Here is an 11,776-nt window from a genome sequence, read left to right on the forward strand (position 1 = left end):
GATGATTAGAAGGGCAGGAATGAGGATTTGGGACACCCAACATGTTCAAGGTCCCACGGCTGATGTGAAATGGCCCTTGCAAAATCCCAACTGGAACAATCAGGACCCCAACCATTGTGATCATATGCAGGACTTAAGAACCATCATAATCCAGGGCATACGAGAGGCTGTGCTCCCAGGACAAAATATAAGCAAGGCATTCAAAGAGTGCCAAGGGAAAGATGAAACCCCCACTGAATGGCTGGAAAGATTAAGGAAGAGTTTTCAGTTATACTCAGGGGTGGACCCAGAGATGCCAATGGGGCAAGTGCTCCTTAAAACACAGTTTGTAGCCAAATCATGGGAGGATGTTTGAAAGAAATTAGAAAAGTTAGAGGATTGGCAGGACAGAGGGCTTGATGAATTGCTCAGGGAGGCTCAGAAGTTATATGTTAGACAGGAGGATGAGGCACACAAAAGACAAGTTCAGATGATGGTGGCGGCAGTCAGGGAGGGACAGCGAAACAACCCTCCACCACGAGAAAGAAATGGCATGAGGAGAGGTCCCCGGGATTTAGGAGGACCTCCATCTGGAGGGAGAGAAGGAACAGTGTGTAACTATTGTGGTGGAAAAGGACACGTGAAGAGGGAATGTCGAAAGAGGCTTAGGGATGAGAAAATGTTCAAAGAGGATTAGGGGGATCAAGGGCTCTATCTATTGGGGACCCAAATGTTATCGGAGCCTTTGGTAAAACTTAAGGTGGGTCCCCAGCAAACGCCCATAACCTTCCTTGTAGATACAGGGGCTGAGAGATCAACAGTTCAATCTTTGTCCCCGGGATGTAAGATTTCACCTTCCACAGTACAGGTTATTGGGGCAAAAGGATAGCCCTTCAAGGTTCCTGTAATTAAAGATGTCTAAATAGAATCAGAGAAGAAAATAGGGGTAGGATCACTGCTACTGGTCCCCGAAGCCGATTACAATTTATTAGGAAGAGATTTAATGGTGGAATTAGGGATAAACATAAATATTGAAGAAAAACAGCTGAAAGTCAGGTTGTGCCCCTTATGGTCACTGACGAAGAGAAAATCAACCCAGAAGTCTGGTATACCCCTGATACAGCAGGAAGATTGAATATAGAGCCCTTCACGGTCAACATTCAAAGCCCAGAAATCCCAGTAAGGATAAAACAATATCCCATGTCAGATGAGGGGTGAAGGGGACTAAAACCAGAGGGAGAATGGTTAATACAACAAGGGCTCTTGGAACCTTGCATGCCTCCCTTCAACACCCCCATCTTACCTGTAAAGAAACCAGATGGAAAATACCGACTAGTACATGATCTAAGGGAAATAAAGAAGAGAACCATTGCCCGGTTCCCTGTAGTAGCAAACCCCCATACATTGCTCAGTCAATTGAAACCAGATGATCACTGGTACAGTGTTATAGATTTGAAAGATGCCTTTTGGGCATGCCCCTTGAAAGAAGAATGTAGAGATTATTTTGCATTTGAATGGGAAGATCCCAATACCCACCGAAAGCAACAACTAAGGTGGACAGTGCTCCCACAGGGATTCACAGAATCCCCGAATTTGTTTGGGCAGGCACTAGAGCAAATAATGAAATCCTAGACCCCAAACCAAGGAATAACCATTGTTCAATATGTAGATGACCTTTTAATTGCTGGAAAAAGTGAGGAATCAGTTAGAGAAGAAAGCATTAAGCTTCTGAACTTTTTAAGCATCCAGGGGCTGAAGGTGTCCAAAAGTAAATTGCAATTCCTAGAAGAAGTGAAGTACCTAGGACACCAACTTAGTAAAGGAACTAAAACACTAGACCCAGGGAGGGTTAAGGGAATCCTCTCCCTTCCTCCCCCAAGAAATAAGAGACAAATCAGGCAGCTATTGGGTCTCGTAGGATACTGCAGACAATGGATTGAAAACTTTAGTGGTAAAGTAAAATTTTTGTATGAAAAACTAACTGCTGAAGGTTTGATGAAATGGACTGAGAAGGATGATGAATCATCAGAACAATTAAAAGAGGAATTGGCTAATGCCCCGGTGCTAAGCCTCCCGGATGTTAGGAGACCCTTTTATTTGTTTGTTAACACTGAGGCAGGAGCAGCATTTGGGGTACTGGCTCAGGACTGGGCTGGAAGTCGAAAACCAGTAGCATTTATTTCTAAAATACTAGATCCTGTAAGTAGAGGATGGCCAACATGTTTGCAGATTATAGTGGCAACAGCCCTCTTAGTGGAAGAAGCTCTCAAAATTACCTATGGAGGAGAACTGAAAGTCTTTGCCCCCCATAACATATGGGCAGTATTGCAACAAAAGGCAGAAAAATGGATAACAGACTCAAGACTTTTGAAATACGAGGGCATTTTACTGTCATCCCCTCGGCTGATACTTGAAACCACCTCTCTACAAAACCCCACTGAATTCTTGTTTGGAGATCCACAGGAGAATTTAACTCATGACTGCCTACATAGCATAGAAAAACAAAGAAAAATTAGGCTGGACCTCGAAGAGGAAGAACTGGAAGGGGGAGAAAGGTTATTTGTGGATGGGTCCTCTAGAGTTGCTGAGGGAAAGGGAATCTCTGGATATGCGATTGTGGGAGGTGAAAATTTGGAAATAATAGAATCTGGACCTTTGAGTCCTAGTTGGTCAGCCCAGACCTGTGAGCTGTATGCAGTATTGCGGGCTCTAAAATTCTTGGAAGTTAAGGTTGGGACCATCTACACGGACTCAAAATATGCCTTTGGAGTGGTACATACTTTTGGGAAAATTTGGGAAGAAAGAGGGTTAATAAACTCCCGAGGAAGAGAATTAATACATCAGGAACTAATTACTCAGGTACTACAAGCTTTAAGAGGCCCAAAGAAAATAGCAATCGTACATATTAAAGGATATCAAAAGTGTCTCTCCCATTTGATCAGAGGAAACAACACAGCAGACAGACAGGCAAAGGAAGCTGCTCTCAGAAAATTCCAGGATCAGGGGATAAGGAGAACGCGAGAGGATGAGAAAGTTCGAGTCCTGAGCTTCACAGCCCAGGAAAAGGAGAAATTAGACAAAATGGGAATAAAAGAGAATGGGGATATTCTAAAATTGCCAGATGATAGGGAGGTACTGCCAAAATCTATGGCCCAAGAATAGTGCAGCAGCTGCATGACCAGACTCATTGGGGAACCCAAGCCTTAGTAGATCAGTTTACTATTAAGTACATGTGTATAGGAATTTATGATATAGCAAAACAAGTAGTTAGGGGATGTATAACATGCCAAAGAGTTAACAGACATCAGGCTCGAGAAAGGATTCCAGGAGGAAGGGAATTAGCACACCGACCTTTTTCACATGTACAAATAGATTTCACCGAGCTACCGAAAGTAGGGAGATACAAGTACTTATTGGTACTGGTAGATCATCTAACCCACTTTGTAGAAGCATATCCTACATCGCGGGCTACTGCAAATGAGGTGATTAAAACCCTGCTGGAAGAAATAATTCCTAGGTATGGACTAGTAGAAATATTAGACTCTGATAGAGGTCCCCATTTTGCAAACAAAGTACTGAGAGAGGTAACCATGGCCTTAGGCACTAAATGGCAATATCACACCCCTTGGCACCCTCAAAGCTCAGGGAGGGTGGAAAGGGCAAATGGAGAAATCAAGAAGCAACTCACCAAGCTCATGGTAGAAACTAAAATGTCTTGGGTCAGATGTTTACCCATGGCATTGCTAAACATTAGAACCCAACCTAGGACAGATGTGGGAATCTCTCCCTTTGAAATGCTTTCTGGAATGCCTTACGACTTAGAACTCCCGGGGAACCATCCTTGCATGCAAGATAGTCAAATTCAGGGTTACATACAACAGTTAATGAAATGGAGGGAGGAATTAAAACGAAAAGGGCTATTGGTACAAAGACCCCCTTTGGATATAATAATGCATAAGCTTAAACCCGGAGATAGGCTCCTAATTAAGACTTGGAAAGAGACATCCCTAACACCCCAATGGGAAGGTCCCTATGTTGTCCTGTTTACCACAGAAACAGCCATCCCAACTGCTGGAAAAGGCTGGACACATGCCAGTCGAGTGAAAGGGCCCATCACTGCAGACACCCCCTGGGAGGTGACCAGTCGCCCTGGAGATCTACGGCCAACCCTTCGGAAGGCACAGGGACCTGCGCCAGCTGGGAACATGAATGACTGAATTAGGGGACAGAGAACTACACCGACTGAGACTCTTGGTAAGAAAACCCCTACAGGAACTGGAACAGGAGTTCAAGTGCCCTCTGCCGTGGAAAACCTGGAATGAACTGACGCTTGCTCTTTCAGTAGTGGCTGAAGTGAGGCGAGAATTATTCAATTACACCGAGTGTCTTAAATGTCGGGAATCTTCTTGTCGGGCGTGGGTAAAAATCTTTTGTGGGGGCTGTAAAGACAAATGGTGGATTCTCCAGTCACATTTGGTGGGGAGTGCATAGTGTCTTACTTGTGATTGGGATTGGAGAAGAGCAAATCCTTTAAGAGCCTTAAGAGAATTTATAAGGATCCCTGGAGAGCGGGAGATCCCTGACAGAGAAGCAGCGTCACTAGTTGAAAATCTAGAACAGAGAAGAGATTGGGCCCTGGCATGGGAATTCCAACACCAATTGCAGAGGATCACACGCCAAAACCAGACAGTCATATTAACTACCTTGTGTAAGAAGGGAATCCACGTTCCTCTGGGGTGGCAAGTGAGGCCTGACGAGTGGAATAGCACGATTCGCCGCTATTCCCGAGTCTATAGGGAAGAATGACGTAACTCTAGGAAGACAGGAGAAAGGGAATAAAAGGCAGAGGGTGAACCCGAAGTAGGTGTGGGACTCAGGCCCTGTAAAGCTTGCTAGGGACGGCAGAGAGTCCGTCGTAAAATCAAAGAAATCCTTTGCAGGAGACCCTTTGCCTGGAGGCCTGACAGCCTGCCCTTAGGAGTGGGGGCAGGAGTTAAGGAGAAAGCCCAAATAATGCACCCCCTGAAGACTCCCCCTGCTGCCGAGAAGATAATGATCCCTGCAGAGCGACGCACCCGGGCTGGCAGGCGAGGCAGAGAGGTGAGGAGTAGTGGGGGAGAGCAACGGAGCACAGGAACAGGAACGGAGCCCAGGAAAGCCTCAGGTAAAAGAGATATGAGTACGAAAGGAGAAAGAAATTTGTTGCTAGGACCCTGCCCTGCTTGGCGAGCTCCCTTAATTATTATAACCCTGAGCCTCCCGGCTGCCTGGGGAAACCCTCATCAGCCTTACAAAGAGAACATGATCCCCCTAAATAAATGGACCCTGACCCCTGACTGGTCTCAGGCCTTTTTGCAATCTACCGCATCTATGGGGAATACCACAGGTTTAAGTTTACTAACATTATACTGCATGACAGGCTGCCGTACGCTAGACACGAATGGAAGAAGCAGAAAACCTGGCAGCTTCAAGGAGTAGTGGGAGAACAAATTAATATTGGATGTTGAATGGTTAATGGGTCTGACTATACTAACACAATTGCAATCAGTGTTTCCATGGGTCAGGAGGATAAACAAATAGCAGATTGTGCATACCCAATAACATGAGACTGCTGGCAAAACTTCACATGAACTCACACTGCAGAGGTAGTCTGTCTCTAGTCAAAAGATACACAGGGCCTTTCTTTTAAATTTATAATAGATACTAAAACACACTCTACCACTGCTGAACCTCACAATATCACCACTCCACCTGCACCACCAGTTATACTCAGCCCAAAAGTTTTCAAAATTGGACTTTATATAATCAGGAAAACTGGTCAACAACAAATATTATTCAATCCAGCACGGTCTCTCAAACAGGTCGAACTGCTGATGCACACCAATGTTTCAGACATCCAGCCAGCTTGTTCTCCGTTTTTGCTGACATCCTTTGAAGGCTGGACCATTTGGCTCTGGAAACGCAGCTCTTTTAAAACAAGGAAACCTAGAGATGTGACCGGTGTTCTAGGCACAGGATTGGGAATTCTGAATAGCATTGATTCGGAAGTACTAATGAACGAATTGGCTGCTACAACTGTGGATCTGTCCAAATTACAGCAACCACTGAAGTCATCTCTGTTAGCCTTGGGGACACACCAGTGGATGCTGTCAAACATTTTGCCAAATTGGGAAAGAGTAAATGTGAACGATCACAAATTGGTGATTGATGCACTCAGTGCTGCACAAAATAATGTTTCCTTAGCCCTCAGCTGTATTCAAGCACAATTGTGGATGCAGTCAGTTTCTACCTCGATTATAAGAGAAGGCGAGGAAGGCACTTTCCCCACAGAAATTCGGAAAATAATCTGGGACAATGCCAACGATTTTGAAAGAGAATTCCAATCCTGGTGGAAACTGGTGAATTTTACCTATAATGCTATTTCAAATACAGCTACTGCTTTTGTCTTGACCATACACAATGCCTCTATACATCTAGTTTTTCCTGTTATTGCATTAGGAATAAACCATGATGGAGCTGTTCTCTATCCTATAGAACATAGGGGATGGGCCCGTCAGTTTGATGACACATGGCAAACTGTTGATTTGGAATCTTGTATTATCCGAGAACAACTGGGGTTCACCTGTGAAGGCAATGTAATTATAGCTCAAGATATCTGTTTAGACACGGAGCAAAACATCTGTCATTTTGAGATTCGTCCTAATGAGACTTCTAAAACAGTTCTTACATCCATAGGCAATGGATGTGCATGTTTTAGAACTATTTGTGATTCTGTGCTTGTAGATGATTTTGTGGTGGATACAAAGAATCACTCCAACTTCTGTGCTTGTAACTTCACTAAGATTACAGGGTGTGATATCGCTTATGAAGCTAAAGTCACCTCTCACCACCTATTCCAATCCAACTACACACTGCTTCACAAGCTAATGCCCACCCCAATTGGGATGAACTTCACTCTAGTGAGACAACTGATGCTCCATCAAGACCTGATCCATATCCTCGAGAAAATCAAGGAAAGCGGACAGAAAACCCTGGTGACTGTTCATCATGACGCAGGAAAAATACACCGGGTTATAGAGAGGGTAAAGCAAGATGGCGAGCACAGGTGGTGGGATACCCTGTTCGGGTGGGCTCCTACTACCACAGGTGTCCTAAACAGTATATGCCATCCCATTGTTGTTCTTTTGATTCTGATTGTGCTTGGTTTTATTTTGTCAGCAGTTCTATTCATTATGAATTGGAATATGATGAAAAAGCTAAGGAAATTGGCATCTATAATTAGTGCACATAGCTTAACTGATGAGGAAACTCAGTTAACACTTGCTAGTGTTAAAAACGCCAATCACTTGTTTCCAAAATTTTAAAAGTTTAATAGTAATAAAATGGTTATAAAAATAGTAATACAATTAGAGTAATAATAATTTGAAAAAACAGAATTAGGACAATATGAGACAATAAAGACAAAGAGTTACGGACGTCCGGGTACCTTTTTCTGGGCAGCACAAGCCCGAAAAGGACCCCTGTTAACAAAGGATTAACCCTTAAAAACAATCCCCTGTTGCATATTCATACACTTCATACATGATGCATCAATTCCATTCAAATACAGGATTCTGTCTGGTCATCGTCAACTTCTTCCTCCAAATCCTAACAGTGCCTTCGAGGCAGGAAGAAGTTGGTTTCTTCTGATAAGAGGGCCATAAATTTTTCTTCTCTGAAAGATTTAGGTGTCAGGTGGCTGCTATCTCGCTGCGAGTCCTTTCTTTTTAAAAAAGTATCCTACATAGCATCGTTTCTATTTTAACAATTTTTATAACCTAAAACTATATTTAACACAGTACTTAAGAAAACTAATACAGCATTACTTTCTTACACAACACATATAATATTCATTTTAATATTTGCGAAAAGGCAATCATAAAATACATGCATTTTTCACACTAGGAAGGAACTAAAAAGATTTAATGATCAAAACTGGTAAAAAAAATGGGGGATTGTAATAAGTAGCAATACATTTGTTCATTAATTAAATCAATAGCTAAAAAATTATACAATATCAAAGCAATAACTAAATAGCTAAAACTGCTTGATTCTTAAATGCGCAGCCACATATGGTTGCTTGGCTTGCAGGAATCCTATAGTGCTTTGGGAATTCCATGGTAAAGATATACCTTATAAGGGAAAGTTCACCCAGAGGTCACAGAGGAAGGCTGTAACAACAATACCTAAACTCACAAGAATTGCTTAGGCTTGTAGGAATCCTATAGTGTTCTGAAAATTCCACTGTATAGGTATGCCTTATAAGGGAAAGTTCACCCAGCGGTTAAAACAGGAAGACTTGGAGCCTTCATCCCACGACCAGAAGGCAGAAAAAGACCCCCTAGCAACTGAACGAGCAAGTGCAAAAGACAGACCACATCATCCCTGGACCTGGGAGAAGAAGGCAATAAAAGGCGAACCTTGGGGATAGGAACGGTGCGAGCCTAGAGGAGCGGAGACTCCCGGCCGCCCAGCGCTGAACTTTGCTTATTCTTGCTTGCATAATAATAATAATAAAAAATTAATAATTGTATGATCCTTAAATCCAGTGAACTCGTTTATCACACCCATGAAATGTTGCGTCTCACGCAAAGAAGAAAGAAGCCACAAGCCAACACTCTTCTTTATTGCTACACTGTTTTCTTTGGTTACTTCTCTAATAGGAATGACTTTGGGGTGTGATTTGTTTGTTTCTCTCTTTCGTTCCTTGGGGCGCGCGGCGGCTCCTCCGTTGGGTTCGCGGGGCAACGGAGGAACGGCCGCGAGCTCCGGCGGCTCCGCAGCAGCAGCAGCAGCAGCAGCAGCAGCAGCAGCAGCAGCAGCAGCAGCAGCAGCAGCAGCAGCAGCAGCAGCAGTGCTTTTCTCAATCGATTCTCAATCGATTTTCCGATCGACTTTTCCCTCGCTCCGCATCCCCTTCTCCCTCCCACTCCCTGTATTCCCGTCCCGTCCCGTGCCAGGCCGTGCCGTCCGTGTTCCGCCTCTCCCAGCCCGGCTGATGCCGCGTCCCGCAAGGCGCCCCGGGGCTGGGCCGCCCCGTGCCCGCCCCTGCCCGGCCCGCCGTGGTTCCGCCTCGGCCGGGCTCTCTCCGTACCGGCTGTGGGGCCGCTGGAAGAGCCGCTTGCTCTGGTGCTGGCGGAGCATCGCGGTCTTTTGGCTCGGCCTGGCGCGGGCTCTGGCCCAGCCCCGGCCGAGGCCCCGGCCCCGAACGAAGCCCCTGCCGCGGTTCCGCCCGCAGCCGCTCCGCTGCCGCCCGGCTCCCGCCCCGTGGCCGAGAGAGTGGCCGGCAGCTTCCCCGCTCCGAGCTCCGCCGCTCGCCAGCTCGGCCGCCGGCCCCGAGCCGCCGCAGCCCGGGGCGGCTCGGCAAGCAGCAGCACGCCGGGCGGGCGGGTGCCCCGGGCAGAAGAGCGGGAGCGCGGTGCCGCCCGCACGGGCGGAGAAGCCTCCCCTGGAGCAGCTCTACCGGCAGGGCCCGCTGCTGGGCAGCGGCGGCTGCGGCAGCGTTTACTCTGGGACCCGGCTCGCCGACGGCGCCCCGGTAAGAGACGGGGCCGGCTCGGAGGGCAGCGGCGGGTGGCGGGCGGCGGGCGACGAGCTCAGCCCGCCGCTCGCCTTGGCTCGCAGGTGGCCATCAAGCGAGTGTCCCGGGAGCGCATCTCGAAGTGGGCGCGGCTGGTGAGTGAGCGGGGCCAGCGGGAGGAGCCGGCAAGGCAGGGCCGGGCGGGGCTGAGGCGAGGCCCGGCAGGGCGGCAGCCGGAACGCTGCGAGGGCAGCGAGCGTGGAGTGAGCGGGGGCCGCGCAGCGCCCCGGGCCGGGCCATGGCGAGCCGCGGCGGGGCCGGGCAGGGGCTGCCCGAGGCGCGGCGCAGCATCGGCCCCGCTGACGGCATCGCGGTCCCCCCGCAGCGCAACGGCGCCCTTGTGCCCCTGGAGCTGGCGCTGCTGTGGCTGGTGTCGCGGCCTGGCTTCCGCGGCGTCGTGCGGCTCCTGGACTGGTTCGAGGTGCCCGAGGGCTTCGCGCTGGTCATGGAGCGTCCGCAGCGCTGTCAGGACCTCTGGTACTTCCTGCACGAGCGGCGGTTCCTGATGGAGCCCGTGGCGCGGGGGCTGTTCCGCCAGGTGCTGGAGGCCGTGCGGCACTGCAGCAGCCGCGGCGTCCTGCACCGCGACATCAAGGCCGAGAACGTCCTCGTCGACCTGGCCACGGGCGAGGCCAAACTCATCGACTTCGGCTGCGGCACGATCCTCCAGGACACGATCTACACCCGGATGTCAGGTGAGCCCAAGCCGGGGCCCAGCCGGGCAGCTGAGTTCCCCGCTTTGCTGGCAGAGGGGGAAGAGGGGGGAAGGAAGGAGGGGGAATCCTTCTTCAGCCAGCTGCAGCCAAGTTGCTTTTTGGCAGGGCAGGGGCTGGCTGCTGTGGAACGGGAGCTGGCTGGGAGGGAGGGAAGGAGGGCAGGAGGGAGCAGCATGGGCCTGATGAGCTGCACCCATGTCCCATAGGAACGCCGGAGTACAGCCCACCGGAGTGGATCCTCTTTGGCTGCTACCATGGCCAGCCAGCCACTATCTGGTCCCTGGGCATCCTGCTCTATGAGCTGGTCTGCGGGCACCTTCCTTTCCACACCAACGAGGACATCGTCCGGGGCCAGCTCGTCTTCCCACCCCGGGTGTCTCAAGGTGGGGATGGGCCTCCAAGGCACGAGGGGAAGAATGGGGATGGGAGGGGCAGCTGGCACATAAGCATCCTGCTCTTGCAGCTGGTGAGGAGGTGGATCTCCTGGGCTTAGCTGGAGGAGGTGGCACCAGTGCCTCTGTGCTGGTGTCCTCCGCATGAGAGGATCAATAGGAAGCTTTTGGGTGCAGCTCTGAGCACTGCTGGTGTTGCCTGGGCACTGTGGAATGTGGGAGAGCATGGACAGGAGCCTTCTGGTTTCTCTCCGCAGAATGCCAGCACCTCATCAGGTGGTGTTTATCCATGGACCCCACACACAGGCCATGCTTGGAGGACCTTTTTGAGCATTCTTGGCTGCAGGAGCCCTGCCTGGCCCAGGAGACAGCAGAGATGCATCCCTGAGCACAGTAGGATCCAGGAGCCCAGCAAGCAGCAGCAGCACGCGTCTCGTGGCACTGGAAGAAAACCCCGGAGCGTTTCCCTGTGGCCGCGGCGCGGAGAGAGCGCAGCCGAGGAGATGCTGCTTCCGCTGGTCCCCGCGAGCTGTGGAGGGAGCGGCTCCGTGCTGCCCGTCCCATTGGAGAAGTGGTTGCAGTGCAGTGAAGGTGACACAGATTGGGACAGAGGAAACATCCCCCTGCAGCTCAATGGCATCGTGATGTCCCCGCAAGCCGAGGCACAGCTGGCGTGTTCTTCTGGAGCACGACGTGGAGCTGGGAACACCATCCTGGAGCTGGCCTCTGGCGGGGCAGAGCCAATTGGTTTTGGCAACAGCCCCTGCCTGAAGGACACGCTCTGCACTCCGATGAAATCAAGATGAGTCCCCAGCCGGCGCAGGGGCGGGGGGATGCTGGTGCTTCCAGGCACGGCAGGGTTCGGCCTGGCCACGTGCCGGCGGTTCCCCGCTCGGCAGCGCTGGGGAATATTAATTTTTCTGCCGGCTGCTGAGCTGCTTTTTGGCGGGACAGGGGACAGATGTTGTGGAAGAGGAACCGGCTCCTGGCCTCTCTGACAGCTTCTGCCAGGCAGCCTGGCACGGGCTGAGGCGGGGGCAGCCAGCCTGACAAAAGCATCCATCCATGTG

The 11,776-nt window shown here is 49.8% G+C and overlaps 1 protein-coding gene across 1 annotated transcript; it reads left to right on the top strand.

The window, feature by feature from the left end:
* Window positions 1-9,016: 9,016 nt before the first annotated feature.
* Window positions 9,017-11,512, top strand: LOC139603655 (serine/threonine-protein kinase pim-1-like). The gene is given in 6 exon segments (XM_071454545.1): window positions 9,017-9,556; window positions 9,643-9,693; window positions 9,924-10,293; window positions 10,521-10,697; window positions 10,964-11,088; window positions 11,090-11,512. Coding segments are annotated over 6 exon segments (1,686 nt in total).
* Window positions 11,513-11,776: the final 264 nt, after the last annotated feature.

This window comes from Agelaius tricolor, unplaced genomic scaffold (genome assembly GCF_023055355.1).
Source record: "Agelaius tricolor isolate 1412-34295 unplaced genomic scaffold, bAgeTri1.0.p SCAF_40, whole genome shotgun sequence".
NCBI lineage: Eukaryota > Metazoa > Chordata > Aves > Passeriformes > Icteridae > Agelaius > Agelaius tricolor.